The sequence below is a fragment of the Physeter macrocephalus genome, chromosome 13 (genome assembly GCF_002837175.3).
Source record: "Physeter macrocephalus isolate SW-GA chromosome 13, ASM283717v5, whole genome shotgun sequence".
Classification (NCBI taxonomy): domain Eukaryota; kingdom Metazoa; phylum Chordata; class Mammalia; order Artiodactyla; family Physeteridae; genus Physeter; species Physeter macrocephalus.
This window is the reverse complement of record NC_041226.1, coordinates 81203687-81219256: the sequence shown is the minus strand read 5'-3', so window position 1 is coordinate 81219256 and position 15570 is coordinate 81203687. Positions and strand designations below refer to the sequence as shown.

General features: G+C 63.0%; 1 protein-coding gene across 1 annotated transcript; it reads left to right on the top strand.

Annotated features, from left to right (window-relative positions):
• Nucleotides 1-6247: 6247 nt before the first annotated feature.
• Nucleotides 6248-10396, top strand: LOC112062606 (collagen alpha-1(I) chain). Its single transcript, XM_024117446.2, has one exon. The coding sequence runs from the start codon at nucleotides 6248-6250 to the stop codon at nucleotides 9503-9505; it is 3258 nt and encodes a 1085-aa protein (XP_023973214.2). The 3' UTR covers nucleotides 9506-10396.
• Nucleotides 10397-15570: the final 5174 nt, after the last annotated feature.

Sequence of the window (15570 nt, the reverse complement as noted above, 5' to 3'; positions counted from 1 at the left end):
CATCCTGAGAATCAGGGAGTGAGTCTACTTATAGACCGGTTATAAATTAAAACACATGAATAGAAATTCAGCATCATCATAAAATAAGAGTGAAACTATCTCGCCATTTCCTTTTCCTATTCCAGAGAAAGGCAAAAGTTGAAAAGAAAAACAAAACCATTAAAAGTAATGACGAGAGTTCCATACCTACTCAAAATTTTTAAAATTTAACACTTGCTGATTTCATTTTTATTAGAAAAGTGATACCTGCACACAGCTTCAGAAACGCAACCCCATAAATGGGGCATGTGGGAAGCAGGGTTTCTGCAAACCCTCACCCCGACTCACATCACCAGGCACCAGAGAAACCGTGGGTCACGATTCCTTCGTGTCCTTCCAGAAAGTTCTCTACACATACGGCCGGGAAGGGGGGAGTTTGCATACAGGCATTTGTGTGTTACACACACACACACACACACACACACACACACAAACAAAACTTCCCTCCACAAATAGGAATTACACATTACATATGATTTGCTTTGGGAATTTTTCACTTGACGGTTTTCTGGATATTTTTCTGTGTCGTCACACGTGTCCCCCTCAGTTTTTTTTAACTCTTGCCTGAAATTCCATTGACACACGTGCCATCAGGCTGTTTTCCTCCGCATCTGTGGCCACACCCCCATCTTAGCGGTGCCCGGCGGGAAGGGTTTGCCTCCCCAGGGACACGTGCACGGCCCTGCACTGTGGCGCGTTTCCAGACTTCAGGCCGAGCTCAATTAATTCCTGTCCCCAGTCCCCCAGACTCTTTGGTTAAGAGATTGTGCATTAGACGTCCCATCATTTTCCCAGCGTTTTCATGTCTGGAAGGCAGATGATGTCCCCCCCAGCCCCCCGCGGTCGGGGGAGCCACTCGGGGCTGAATCGCGGGGCAGGATCAGAAGGGCCCCCTCGGAAGGTCCAGCGGGGTCCAGCGGCCTCACCACCAGGCGTGTCCCTGAACCCGGGCCTCCTTAGCGGGAGGCTCCGCAGCGGCGCTTGACCGCCCCGCGCTGTGGGTTCAGGGGTGGGAGAGGCCGTCCGACAAGGGACTCCCACTCGCTCCCTGAATGCCCCGCCGGCCTCCCGGACCCGTCGAGGCTTCACCACAGCCCGGAATCTGCAGGCGGAGCCCTCGGTGAATTATGAACCCAGCACTCGGAGCAGACGGGATGGGAAAAACGGACCAGATGCCACGTGATGGAGCAGGAAATACCCAACTTGACGTTTCACCCAAACACGGGGTTTAAAAAGCTCATCACCGAAATTCACCCCAAAGGTGGGAGTAACTCTTAGGTAAGAGCGCGGACACCGTGACCACTTGAGTTCAAATGTCTCCCGTGTTGGCTCATTTCCAGTTAAGAAGTAGAAATACAACGTGAGCACCCCCGGATGTTACAGGGAAAAACCAACGTGGGGAAAATGGCAGCCTCGAGGCTTTCAGGGGCTCCACGCACCCCCGTCACTAAGGGTGGCTCCGGTGCCGCGCCACACACTAGGCCGTGGCTTCCCCTGGATGGCACACCGGCTCAAAGAATCCATATACCCTTCACCCAGGTTCACCCACTGTTACTGTACTAATACTGGGCCCCGTTTGCTGCATTGCTTTCTCTCCCTCTCACTACACGCAGACACACAGAGACACACATAGACACGCACAGACATACACACAGAGAGACACAAATAGAGACACACAGAGACACAGACACAGACATGCACAGACACACAAAGACACACACAAAGAGACACAAACAGGCACACAGACACACATAGACACGCACAGACACACATACACACAGAGAGACACAAATAGAGACACACAGAGACACAGACACACATAGACACGCACAGACACACATACACACAGAGAGACACAAATAGAGACACACACACAGACACAAATAGACACACACACACACAGACACGCACACCCAGCAGTAGCTGTCACTGGATGTGAGGGGACTGTCCCCAGAACACTCTGCTATTTACATCTCAGGGCCTGAAATAGCATCCAACCCTCAGGGCCTCAGGCAGCCCGGCTGGATGGACGGCCCTCTGTCCACCATGACCAGGGCCAGGCTAGAAGGAGCAGGACGTGGGCCCCGGCCCAGAGGACGCCCACCAGCCTTGATCCAGGTTTATTTCCAGGAAACACAGAGGTTCAGGTGGTCAGACTCTGATTCATTGGCAAGTTTCAGCCGGTAGCTCCCTGGTCACTAAACTGTACAGCGCCGTCCACAGGTGTGCGTCTGTGCTTCGGTGGGGGAACTGCTGCTGCTGGGGGAGGTGCAAGCTGGGCCTGCAGTCAGCGTGAGAGCCGCCCGCCAGCTCTCCGCCCACGGCCTGTAGAGACGGGGCACGACAGCCTCTCCTCCTTCCCGCCTCTTCCGTCCGAGTGGAGGCGAGGCATTTACGGAGCGCCTGCTGCGTGCAGGCCCGCTTGGCGCTGGGGGAGGGGTGGTTCGGAAGGTCGCTGTCCTCCTGGCCTTCGCGGCTCCACGGGGACGCGGGAGGAACCGCGGCCGGAAGGACAGAGTGCGCGGTGTGTCCGCCTTCCGCACCCCGAGTCAGCGGCCACCATCTCTGCCCCAGGCCGGGAGGACGAGGGGGTGACGCGTCCCTGTCTCTGCCCCCCGACCCCCAGGCCCCCAGCCGGGGGAAGAGTGTTCGTGCGAGGACGTTAGGTGGCATGGCTGCGTGGCAGAGGTGAACTCACTGTGTGTCCTGGGGCAGCACACGTGCTCTCGGGGCGCAGGGCATCGGCCTGGAGGGGGGTCACGGCCGAGAGTGGGGAAGGGGGTCTCGGTGCCGCAGAGAGGCCCCTGCCAGGGCGGCGGGACGGCCCGCCCTGTGCCCCAGGAGACCCCGTACCTCAGCGGGGACACGGGGGACATCCAGTCGCTGCCCCGGGACACGCGCTGACGCGTGGTAGAGCAGGCCCAGGCCAACCAGGCCCTCGATGAAGCAGGACCGGCTGCCCCCGTGGAGGGGACAGGCCCCCAGAGGTGCTGGACGCTGCTCCCGTTTTAGGCCAAGGATGGGGTGGAGGACGTCAGCTGGGAACGCAGGGTCTGCGTCCTGCCCCACCTGTGACTGCCAGCGGGGTCCGGTTGGTGACAGGGATGGGAAGGGGTGTGTCGCCAACAGTGACTCTGATGTCCCTGTATTTTCAAGTGACCTCTCGGGAGCCAGAGTTACTGATAGGACTAAATGAGGAACGTTTGCTGGAGCCCTACCGTTTAGATTGGCCCCTGCGAGAAATATGTTCCACTCCTGTCCTGGGATGGGCCCGGTCACGTCCACGCCGCCAGGGGCTGGACGTGAAGCCACGGGCCCACCGGTCCTCCAGGCAGCGCTGACCAGGCCGAGATGGGCTGGGCCGACCCCCATGGTGGGCGGGAGCTCTCACCCAGGCCCGAGGTGCCCTGGGAGCAGGGAGGTCCCAAAAGAATGTGCTGGGCCTGCCTTCAAGTCTGGACAGAAGGACCTCGCCTCCCCAGGGGAGCTCGCCTGCCGTCTGCTCTGACTCAGTGACTTCGGGGTGCAGAGGTCGAGACTGTCACCCTGCGGGGGACACTAAGAGGCCTCACAGGACCAGTGGGGACAAGGCATCCGGGCCACTGGGAAAGCAGGGACATCAGAACCGGGTCCTCAGGGATGAATAGGAGCTCGTCAGGAGCATGGCTGTGCCAGGCCAGAAGGCTCAGCGTGGGGGAAGTGTGGCGCTGGGACAGAGCACAGCACGGCCAGAGTTCGAGGGGAGTGGAAGAGAGCAGGGCCGAGAGGCTGGCGGGCGGGCGCAAGGTGCAGCGGGGAGCAGGCGCTCAGGGACGCACCCGGCGGCCAGGGCCCTTCCACCAGGGCTGCTGTGAGCCCTGGGAAAGCGGGGAAGAGACAGTCTCCCCGCGAGGAGCCTGTGCGCTACTAGGGGGCCACGCAAAGCCACACTCCACGTGCTCTGCGCTGCACCCAGGCCTCAGGCAAGGATGAGGAGTGCACAGCGGGAGGCACCCCGGGGGACGTGATGCGGGCGGCGCCTGGGGGCTGTGTGCTCGGGCGGGGACCCCAGCTGCTCAGGCCCTGGGGTGGGAATGAGCTGGGACCAGTCGAGGGCCAGTGCACTGGCGCCTGGCTGCCCGGCGAGCCCAGGGCACATCCCCTCTGGCCGGGGCTCAGCACAGCCCGACCCCCTCAGATTCTCGGTGCGGCCCCAGATTCAGCTGTCATGTGTTTTCGGCTGTGGCCATCCCACAGCCGTGCCGGCCCCTGCCACCTCAGAGCTCAGTGGGTTCGGGTCTGGGTTTGTTTGCGGAGCCTCGTCCACCACGTCGGGGTCAAACCCACGGAGGTCTGAGGCTGGAAAGCTCTCACTCCGTCCCGGCCGTTCTCAAAGTGGCTCCCAGGGCCAGCAGCTACGGCCACTCAGGGGACTTGCTGCAAATGCAGGTCTTGGGTCCCTGAGACGTCTGAGCTGGGGCTTCTGGTGGGGTCACCTCGCTCTGGGCGCCCAGGTCCTCCGGCATCTGAGGGTATTAATGGGAGCAGCCGCATTCCGCGTGGGTTCACGGCGTCGGGGTGAATTCGGGGTTCTACGGAAAATTCTGCGGTTACATTCACTCCCCCTCGCTCCTTGAAAGGAGTAATTGTCCGTCCGGGACCCACTGCCAGGCAGTGGACGGGCGCCCGGCTCACCCAAGGGGCTCACCCGTCAGGGGGTGAGGCCAGCAGGGGCCCCACCGCTGTCCTCCCATCACGGAAGCGCTCCTAACAGCTCTTAAAAGAAGTTTGTGTGCAGCTTCCAGAAACAGAGCTCTCTCTTCTGCGAAGTACAGAAAGAAAAGTATGTTCGCACGTTCCCTTCCAGCCTGCTCTCGGTCTGTGTCTCCGCCGGCCGCGTCCTGAGCACTTTCCTGCTGCAGACTGTCTTCCCTCAAACTCAGATGTGACGTTTTTGTCAGGCACTTAGGATGTGTCCCGTTTCCAGTGTCACACGCAGCACACTAATCTTTGCTCTGCGCCCTGATCGTCTCTTTGGGGTAAACAGCTAGCCGGGCCGATGGCTGGGCTGCAATTCTGGGCACGTCTTTGCCAAACTACCGTCTGGAGACGTGGAAGCCCCACCAGGGAGGAGGCTCCGGCTTTGCCCGTGCTCGGCAGACGCGCCCTCAGGGGACAGCCTCTCGGCCTGGCCGCTCAAGGGCACAGCCGCGTCAGCCGCTGGGCTGGGGCGAAGGGGTCTCGGGGACAGGGCCGCGGAGGGTGAGGGCTCAGGCCCCTCAGCCTCGGGGCTTCTCTGGAAGCATTCCCGAGGGGGCTCAGGAGGGCAGGTCGCGGCGGCGCCCCCAGCCCTCCTCCCCGCTGCTGGGCAGTGAAGACCACGCCCTCCTGCTCCGGGCCTCGCCGCAGCTCCCGCCCCGCAGCTGAGTCTCCGGCTGCCTGACCCGCCCAGGGCCTGGGGCCTCAGCCCTTGCTGCTCTCAGAGGCAGCTCTGGGGACGGCACCCTTGGGACTGAATCAGGATATAATGCAGTACAGTTAGAGGAAAGCGGAGAACACACAGAGAATGTAAACTCTGTGTGCTTTTCTCCTACCTTATGCAAGAAAAACATGCCCACTACAAAACAAAATGTAAATACCTTACGCATACGAGTAGTTTTCCAAAGCGCTTTCCCAAAGCCGCTAGTGTCAGCTCTCCAAAGCCCTGCGGAGGGTACAGTTCAGAAAAAAACGGCCAGTTAACAGAAAAGGAAATAGCGACCCAAAGTTCCAGGCGGTGGGCGACCCTGACTCCGCGAGGCCGCCACAGGGAGGCGCTAGAATCCAAGCCGCTGGGCGCCCAGGCTTCTGTTCCCGGACTTCTTGGGGTATTTTAAATGGGATTGTCCCGTGAGAAACGTTCCAAGGAGCCACCTTGGAAAAAATGGTGATGAAATCTGTGACCATTCATTCTTTTCCCTGCAGCCCCAGGAGCGGCAGGATTCGCAGCAACGAGACGCCCGTCGACGTCCAAGCCCTAAGAAAGAACGTCAGCAGGGTGACGTGCGACCCGGCGGCCCGCGCCATCCTCGGCAGCCTGCTGCTCTACATCACCGACCGCGAGGACGGGCCCCGGGGGCCTCCGCCCGCCAGGAGGCCAGAAGGCGGGGTGAGCAAGAGCAGCCCGGCGCCCGAGCCCCGGGACGGCCAGCGGCGACCCACACGCTTCCAGCTCCTCAAGGCCAAGTTCATGGGCACCGGCCGGGAGCCGCGCCTCAAGAGGACCCGGGAGGTGGGGCGGCTGACCAAGGACAGGCAGGGGCCCGGCAGGAGCCTGGTGACGGCCACCGTCCACAAGCTCCTGGAGAAGGCCGGGGAGGGAGCCGGCCGCCCCGCGCGGGGCCGGGAGCCGCTGGCCCGCCAGAAGCCCCGGGGGCTCCCCGCCGGGAGGAGCTCGGTGAAGAGCATCCTGAAGGTGTTCCTGGCCGCGGGGGACAAGGGGGCCGAGCAGGAGCCTCCCGCGGGCCCGCCCCGCCCGGGGGGCGGCGGGCGGAGCGCCGCGCCGGCCAAGCTGCGGGAGACCTTGGAGCGGAGCGGAGGCCGCCGCGCGGAGGCCGGCCCCGTGCCGCCGCGCGCGGACCCGCACACGGAGAAGCGCCGGCCCGAGCGCCGCGGGCCCCGCACGGCCGCCCCGGCCAGCGCCTGCCTCCGGGCGGCCCCCGCCCGCTTCCGGGCCGCCCCGGCCGAGCCCCCGCTGCCCTTCAGCGTGGCCACCGTCGGCGGCGGCGGCCCCCGCAGCGGGATGTCCCACGGCGCCAGAGCCGCCCGCGCGCATCTGCGCCGCGCGCCCCGAGGAGAAGTGGGCACGGGCCCCCGCGCGCCAGAGACGCCCGGCGGGAGCCACGCGCCCCGCGACGGCCCGGAGACAGCGCTCCCAGGTGCGGGGCCCGGCTGTGTGCCCAGGGCGGCCCCCTCGCCCGCCTCCCCCCGCGGTGAGGTCCCTCCTGGCCGCGAGCCCGTGATGAGCCCGCGGGGACCAGCCAGCCCGGGGGGCACGGCGGCGGCGGAAGGCGGCGGCAGGACGGGGGCTGCCCCGGGGCCGAGGGGAGCAAGGCTGGGCCCCCGGCCGGGGCTCGTGGGGGGCGGAGCAGGGGCTGCCCCTGAAGTCACCCTGACCGTCTGCAGCTCAGAGGATGAAACGGAAAGAATGAGTGCAGACTCGGAGCCAGACCCCCTCTTCGCTGTCCAGGAGAGCTGCCCAGCAGAGCGGGCGCCAGGACAGACCTCCCCACTCGCGGCGCGCGCAGCCCAGGCCGCGCGGCGCGCACAGCCGGCCGCGGAGCCTCCGCAGGTCACGGCCCGACTCCCGGCTGTCCACGCAGTGCCGCCCCCTCCTGCCGCCCTGCAGAGGGCATCAGGCCCTGAACACCAAGGCTGGCGTCTTCTGGGAGGAGAGGGTGTGACTGCAGACACAGGCGCCCCCCCTCCCACTACGGCCGAGGGTGGAAGCAGGGGCGCCCCGTCGCCGGCAGGACTGAGCCCGGCAGGTCTGAGCCCGCCCGCCCTGCCACAGCAGGGCCCAGGGGCACAGCCAACGCTCGCGCCCCCGCCGGGTGCTGCCTGCCATGGTCCGGACGTCCCCGAGGCAGTTCCCACGACGAAACCGCAGAAAACGTCCCCTGGAGGAAAGGAAAGCAGACGCAGCCCTGGGACTTCACACAGGCTCCCGAAGCACCAGGACATTTGGGGAGAGGACGCTTCCCAGCTAAGTTCTAAGACGCCTCTGCTGCCAGGACCGGAGGAAAGGCCGGCTGGCGACGCCAGCACCTCATCACATCGGTCCGCGGCCTCGGAAAACCGATGGAGGGGACTCGCCGGCTGTGCCCTTGGCGGTCAGCAAGCGCTGGCGCCCAGGGTTCCCAGGAGGAGCGAGGTGGGTGTCTCCATGAGGCCAGAAGCACCGGCCCAGGACCGGAGGAGGCCTGAGAATCTGCCCTCGGTGGACAAGAGCCCCCCGCGTGAGCAGGAAGGACACAGGGGGCCCCCGTCGTCCCCGGAGCCAGCCCGGCCCCCGCTGACGGCTGAAGGGAGCGCCAGCCACGATCCTGGCGAGAACAGAGCGAGCTCCTTAAATGAACGAACACAGCCGAGGAGTGTCAAAGCCCCCGGGCGGGAGACGGCTGCAGGGGCCTCCAGGAGCGCCCCAGCCCTGGCGCCAGGTGATGCCCTGAGCCCTGGAAACAGGGCGGCCGAGGAGTGGGAGGAAAGGGGCACCGCCCGGCCCACAGGCCCAGGTCTCGCGGCCCAGGAGCCCGATCGCCAGCCCGGGGGCCGCAGCGTGTGCGGAGCCTCGGGGTCCCTACCCGCCCCACTTCGGGAGGCCGCCGGTGCCCAGACCCTGCCTGTCGAGCCCCGCGTGGCAGCTCCAGGTGAACTGGCCGCAGGCGAAAGGAAGGTGGCAGCTGGGGGCAGAATCTCGGGTGCTGCGTGGCAGAGCCCTCGGGGGGGCAGCCCAAAGCCCCCGACTCCAGCCCCGGACCTCCCGGCGCCACAGGGGAGCCACGTGGCGGGGACTCGGAGCCGCGCTTGGGGCACTGGGCCGCCGCCTTCTGAGAGCCGGCGGGCCAAGGGCGGGACGTGCATCTCACCCGGGGAACAGCTTCCTCTCGGTGCTGGGCCTTCCCGCCAGCCTCCCCCCGCGTCCACAGCGGCCGACGGGCCGAGGGCGGACCGGGTGGCCCAGAAGCACCCCGACCTCCGGGCCCCCAGGGAAGTCGCGGGCGGGGAGAGGGCCGGCCTGGGCGGCGGAACAGGTCCCCGTGGGCAAGAGGAGGGGCCCCCGGGGGCTGCGAGTCTGCACGATCCTGGAAGGAAGGGAGAAGGCCTTCGGGGCGAGAAGGCCCGCTCGAGTGGGGCCGAAGAGGCTGTGGACGGTGACCCGGCGGCCCCGGCGGAGGCTCCCGGCCCGCGCGCTGGGAAGAGCCCAGAGTGGCCGCAGGGGCAGCGGGCGAGGCACACAGAGGGCCCCGCTCGGGGACGCGGGGCCCCGGCTGCAAAGAACCCAGCTCCCCCCGCCCCAGGGTGCCCGGCGCACCCTGCCCAGGCCCAGGCCGGCAGGACGGCCCCCCCTGACTCGGCTCAGCCCGCGAGCAGGGCAGCGGAGGTGGTGCCCCCGGCAGGCAACAACGACGCGTCCCGGGGACCAGCAGCCTCCAGGGGTGGCCAGGGGGCTGGCGGAGAGCCACGCGGGCAGGGGGAGAGCCCGACGGCCCCCGGCCCCCGGCCAGCGCCTGGCTCTGCGGTGCCCTCGGCCGCGCTAGGCGGCTGCCGCACGGCCCGCGCCCCCGCCCCGGGGGGGCCCCCGGACACACAGGGACGCGGGCGCGGCGGCAGGGGCGCGCACCTGGCCAAGTACAGAGCCCAGAGCTTCAGCGACCAGAGGTCCTTCGAGCTGTCCTTTAGACCAGCCGTCCTCAGGGCCAGCGACACGTTCGCGCTTCCAAAGTGAGGCCCTCCCGGGAGCCAGCGGCCCGAGGCCTCCCGCCCGTTCCTTCCTCCAGGTGACCCTCGGCTCTGGGCGCCGGCGGCCGGTCTGCGGGGCCGTGTCCTCTGTCGTGAGTGGCCCTGGGAGGACGGGAGCCCTGCGGCCAGCACACTCTGGCCACGTCGGCGACACTCCGCCCACACCTGGCGCCTTCACGGGCGTCAGGCTCACGCCCGTCTCTGCACAGGAAGTTCCGACCTTCGGTGCTGAACTTCCCGTGCATCTGGCCCGTCCCCTCCCGGGGCGCGGCCTTGGGTCACCAGCAGGTGCCGACGTGACCCCTCCTGGCTCAGACACGGCCGGGATGGCGAGTGGCCCCGAGTGGCCCTGCCCGTCCTGGAAAGAGTCAGAGGGCTTCAGTTTGACATGGCGAGCACCGGGGGACGGGGGGCCGCGTCCATGACCCCACAGCCGCCTGGCAGTCAGGGAGACACTGGCATCCGGCTGTGGCCCCTCTGTCCCCCCAGCCTGGCCGGAGCCAGCGAACCAGGGGGAGTCGACTCCAGAGGACAGTGACCGTCAGAGCCGTGAAAAGGCTGTTTTCAGGTGCACGATTCCAAGGACGCTTTCATTGAGAAACTGGTGAGAAAAGTAACCCAGTCTCGTCTGACCCACCATCACCACAGCAGCCTCCTCGGGGTCTGCGAGTCCTGCAGGGCCCTGGATGGGGCGCAGGTCGGTGACGGAACGCACACTCCAGCCCCGCTGCCCTCCCGCACAGCGTCCGAGTGTTTCCTGCCAGAGACGTTGCTCAATTCCAGCTCTTTCCGTCACTTAGACGATGCACTTTCTGTCTAGAATATTCGAACACTGTATAGAAGGACAAGGAAGGAAATAAAAACCACTGGTCGGTCATCACATTGCCTGGAGGTGATTTTGTCACTGTCTTGCCGTTCTGAGTGGTTCCCTCAGCCTCTGTCCTGAGGCACAGACACAGGGTCACACCGTGTGCAGCTGAACCCTTAGTCACAGCCACGAGGCGGCCTGAAACCTGGCGTGTGGGGGGCTTGATCCAAGGGGCCACGGGGGTCCAGGCCGAGCTGGGTGGGGCTCCCCCAGCGCCCACGCTGCTTTTGATGCTTTTGATGACATCCCTCTGCGGAAAGTGTGCTCTGCTCTCTGAGGCTCCGTGATGCTTGCTGCCTTCACAGCTGAGTGATTCCCCGGAGGATCCCTGCTCGTCCTGGAGCAGCTCCCCTGACGGCTGCCCGCCCTCCCTTGCTCTCCGGTTTGAAGGTTCACTTGCAGAGACAAGACTTCTGACCTGAGCTTTGATAGGCGCTGAGTAAGAACCGGCTCTGTCCCGTCTCATCCCAGGACAGGTCTGCCGAGGGCATGAACGGGCGTGGTGGCCCGTCTCACCCCAGGACATGTCTGCCGAGGGGATGAACGGGCGTGGTGGCCCGTCTCATCCCAGGACAGGTCTGCCGAGGGGATGAACGGGCGTGGTGGCCCGTCTCATCCCAGGACAGGTCTGCCGAGGGGATGAACGGGCGTGGTGGCCCGTCTCATCCCAGGACAGGTCTGCCGAGGGGATGAACGGGCTTGGTGGCCCGTCTCATCCCAGGACAGGTCTGCCGAGGGGATGAACGGGCGTGGTGGCCCGTCTCATCCCAGGACAGGTCTGCCGAGGGGATGAACGGGCGTGGTGGCCCGTCTCATCCCAGGACAGGTCTGCCGAGGGGATGAACGGGCGTGGTGGCCCGTCTCATCCCAGGACAGGTCTGCCGAGGGGGATGAACGGGCGTGGTGGCCCGAGTGGCCCTGAGCTCGGCAGGGGGCCAGGTGGAGGCAGGGGGTGGGCAGCCAGCTGTGCTCCGCCCAGGGAGGGGCTCACTCCTGCCGCACCCCCTCTCCACCCAGGCCGTTAACTTAACATCCAGCAGACTGGAAGCGCCCTCAGCGTCAACACTGGGCACATCTGAGGGTCGCTTGGAGGCCTCCCTCAGTCACCCCTCCAGGTATGCGTCCCCCCTCTATAGAGCAGGCAGTGCTCGGGGCCCAGCCAGGGGTGTCTGCAGCATGAGAGTTACCTGCACCCACAGCGCTGCCCCGTGTCCAGTGTCTGGGCACCTGGATGAGGACCCCGACTTCTGGGATGGGGACCCTGCGGTGGGCGTCTCACCTGCTGAGTTTCACTCCCACCAGTTGAGAGCCGGCGTGGTCAGGACAGAGGTCGCTGGCCCCGGGGCCGGCCCACCTCCAGGAGGGTGGTCAGCACGTGGGCTGCGGGGCTCCAGGCTGCCCCCACCCCAGGAGTCTCGGGAAGCCTACACCAGGCTTGGGGTCGGCCCCCTGGAGCTGCAGAACCCAGGAGGCTCCTTGGACAAAAGCACAGGGAGGGGTCCCAGCAGAGGCCCGGACCCTGGGCCTTTGCCGTCCCTCAGCCACACCTGCTCACAGCCGGCATCTCTGCTGGGGCTGGAAGTTCCCTTCCCGCTACCGCACCCGGTGGCCCCACCTGATTTATTCTCTTTATTTATTTCTACTTAGTTCCGCAAAGGATTTGAGGCAATGTTTGGCAAAGAACGTGATGACAGATGGAGGAGATAAAAGTACTATATTCACTGGGTGTTCCCTTTTTAAAATAAGAAGCAGGAGCGTTTTGTTGCTATTTTTAAATAGACCAGAACGTCCACTGGAGATGCAGACGGTGGTATCGCTTCAAGCGGTGGAAACATGACCAGAATCCACCCGGATCGCAGCCTCGGAAAAGGTGTACACGGAGCTCCCCTCGACGTTGGCAGGCGCAGGGCGAGTCTGCAGCCCCAGGGGCCAGGTTCCACGATCGCGGCTGCTGGTTACACTGCCCTCCGCTTGCCCACACCCGACGACCCCACAGGAAAGAACCGAGAGTGATTTTCCCTGAGGATTTACTGGGAGGTCAGCGTGCGTCACATTGTCCTAGACCGTAAAGTCGGAGAGTGACAGTCTTCTCTACAAAAGAAAGACCCTCGAGCCCCCCGGGTTGAAACAACTGTTGCAGAAGTGGGTGGGCTGATGTTTTTATCAGCGTTTTAGTGGACGTTCGCTTTCGCATATTTGAGTAGCTCGTTGACCTTCACCTCGATTCAGTGCTTTACAGCTCCGACTGTTTACAGACCCGTCTGCGAGCCCCGCATGTACATGCGCGCAGCTCACAGAGGAGACAGCATCGCCGGAATCACAAGAGTGCCTTTTATTTCCGATGCTGCATCGGGAACAGCATCATTCAGAAGTTTACAAACTCAGCGTCACTTCTTATTTTTGTACTGAGGGCGTCTTTGCCTTTTGGTCATGATCTTTTGATTATTTGATTACGTAGAAACCCTCGGCTGTTGACTCAGCGATCCTTGTTTTATCCTCCTGTGTGTACAGATAACTCTAAAATGATTCATTAGACAAAAATTACTAAATATATTTTGTGGTATTCTCTCCTTTGAGAGAATTATTATTCAGCTGGAAATAACTTCAAGAAAGGAAATAAAATGTGTTGCTCATCACACATCTCGTCCTTGCCTCTTTGAGGGCTGCACGAAGGGGGCAGAATTTCCCGTCAGGACCGTAGGGCCAGGAGCTGCGTGCGGCGAGATTCGGTCAGAGGCCTGCGGGGAGAGCCCCTTGGGTGGGCTTGGGGCAAAGCCAGCGGCCTCCCAGGACGCGTAGGTGCCCGGTGGGCTGGAGCAGAGCTCCCCGGGGAGACGCGGGGCCGCCACGCGGACAGGGGGCGGGGGGCTCGGGAGGCAGGGCCCCAGCACGGCCACCCCCGGTGCCCGCCGCCCCCAGGACGTCCAGGGAAGCTGCCGTGCCCGGAGCAGGGCCAGCCCGGAGCTCAGCATCCGGGGAGGCGAGCGCGTTGGCCTCCGGGAAGGGCAGGGAGGCCGCCTCCGGTGAGCCACGCCCCCCAGAGCGAGCGCCGCTCGTGGGGGCGGGGCTGGGGGTGGGGTCCAGGCTCCGCTCCTCCTGACACGCTCCTTGGCGCACGGAGACCCAGGAGATGAGGTCACCGTGTCCCCCTCCTTCTGCTCAGGAAGGACTTCTCAGAAGAGCACACGGGGTGATCCCGAGCCCACAGCCGTGTGTTTCCTTGACTGCGAGGACTGGCCTGGCTCAGGTGGGCGCCACCGGATACTGGTTTGTGGATCCACCTTCGACCTGTGAAAGCCTCGGGCATTTTCCCTAAAAGAACTAAGAGCCTAAGGAAATCGCCTTTTCTTATGTCGACAAAGAACCTATTCAGTTATTGATCTAAGAAAGAAATGGAAAATTCTGTGTGAGCCAACCCAGGGGAGAGCCTCAGAAAGTTCTAAAGACTGTTTCGCCCGTTCGAGGTCAAAGCACAGTTAGGTTCGTTTTTGAGACGAAGGGTTAGAGTCGAACGACATACTGACGGTTCACACAGTCCGGGTCTGCACGTCCAAAGTGAGTAGTGGGTCATTGTGGCCCCCCACACAGTCAAGAGGGAAGGTTCTCCTAGGAGGTCTGGTCAATGCAGATGCACAGCACAGACTAAAGAGCAGGGAGGAGGCCCAAACGGGCAAAGAAAAATTTTATGTTTAAAGTTTTCTTGTCTTGCCATAAAATATGAGTTCTACTATATTTCATCACTTCTCACAACACTCTCGACAGCGGACGTGCCCCCTGTTTCCCTGGACACCAGCCGGGTCCTACAGTCAGTTCAGTTCGGACACACCATCCACCCCACAGATACAGGCTCAGCCCCAATGGCAGTGGTGGGTCCCCAGGTCACCCCCACTTCTATCTGATGTGGCTATAAATCGGGGTTCCCACAACCCCTCCTCGGGTTTGATAATTTGCTATAACTGCTCCCAGCACTCAGAGAAACACTTCTCTACTGCTACCAGCTTATTACAAAGCTTACAGATGAACAGCCAGGTGAAGAGGTCTGTAGAGTGAGGTCCCGACCGGTCCTGAGCACGGGGGCTTCTGTCCCGATGGGGCTGGGGTGCGCCACCCTCCGGCACCCCGATGTGTCCACCAACCCAGACGCTCACTAAACCCTGTGTCTAGGGTTTTTATGGAGAGTCCCTGACCAGGCAGGGCTGATTAAATCACTGGCCATTGGCGATTAACTCCACCTCCAGCCTCCCGCCCTCCCCGAGGTCGGGGCTGAGGCTAAAGGGTCCAACGCTCTGATCAAAGAATGTTCACATTCTAGGTGTGGGGAGGTCATTCTGGCTAATCCACGAGTTAACATGAATTTCATGCAACTAAAGTAGCCTGTTTGTGGCCTATCAAACATACATTGTTCATTTGCTTTAATTATTAGAGAAAAGGGCACATCGACCAGAAGAAGTCAAGAATGTCCACGTTAAAAATGAAGCTTAACTGCCTCCCTTCCTGGGACGCCGACGCCGGTCCTCCCTGGACGGTGAGAGTCCCTTCCCAGGTGCCAAGGCCACGCTGACTTGATGTGCACGTGCTGGTCTGCTGTTTGGGGGTTTTTTCCAGCCGTGAAGGAATGTATCCCTGACGTGTTTGATGTTCTTTGTCCGGACAAGACATGAAACTGCGCTGGGAACCCTGCTTCTCCGGAGCAGATCCTCAGAGTGACCTGCGAGGCTCTCTTCTGGGCACGGTCCTCAGTTTGGCTCGCGTGAAACTCTCTTCTGTTCCTATCACAGACTGTGTATTGGTTATTTTCGACACCGCTAACCACGGGGTTGGTCTCCCTGGCAGTCAGCCCTCACCTCCAGAGTTGCCGCCTTGAGATCCAAAGGGGCTTGTCACGAACGACAAGGGCAGAGTCCGAGGGTTGTGGGCACTCAGAGCCAGGAACCCGGACCAAAGACGTGCGTGCTGCTTACCGCGCGACGCAGGCCACGTGGGGTCGTGCTGACAGGCAAGGACCCGGCCTGGGGACTGCTCCACGGCAAGTCGTGTTTTAACCCCAAGCCTGAAGGAGGTGTGGACCCGCCAGGAACCCACAGCCTGAGGAGAATTTTAAATTTAAATTTAAAATTTTAAATCTTTCACAAACAGGGCTGAAGAAATCAGCCAACAAATGCTGTTCCCATGCTCGCCCCGCG

Coding starts and splice junctions, on each gene's coding strand:
- LOC112062606 (XM_024117446.2), top strand. CDS start 6,248: ATGGGCACCGGCCGGGAGCCGCGCCTCAAGAGGACCCGGGAGGTGGGG.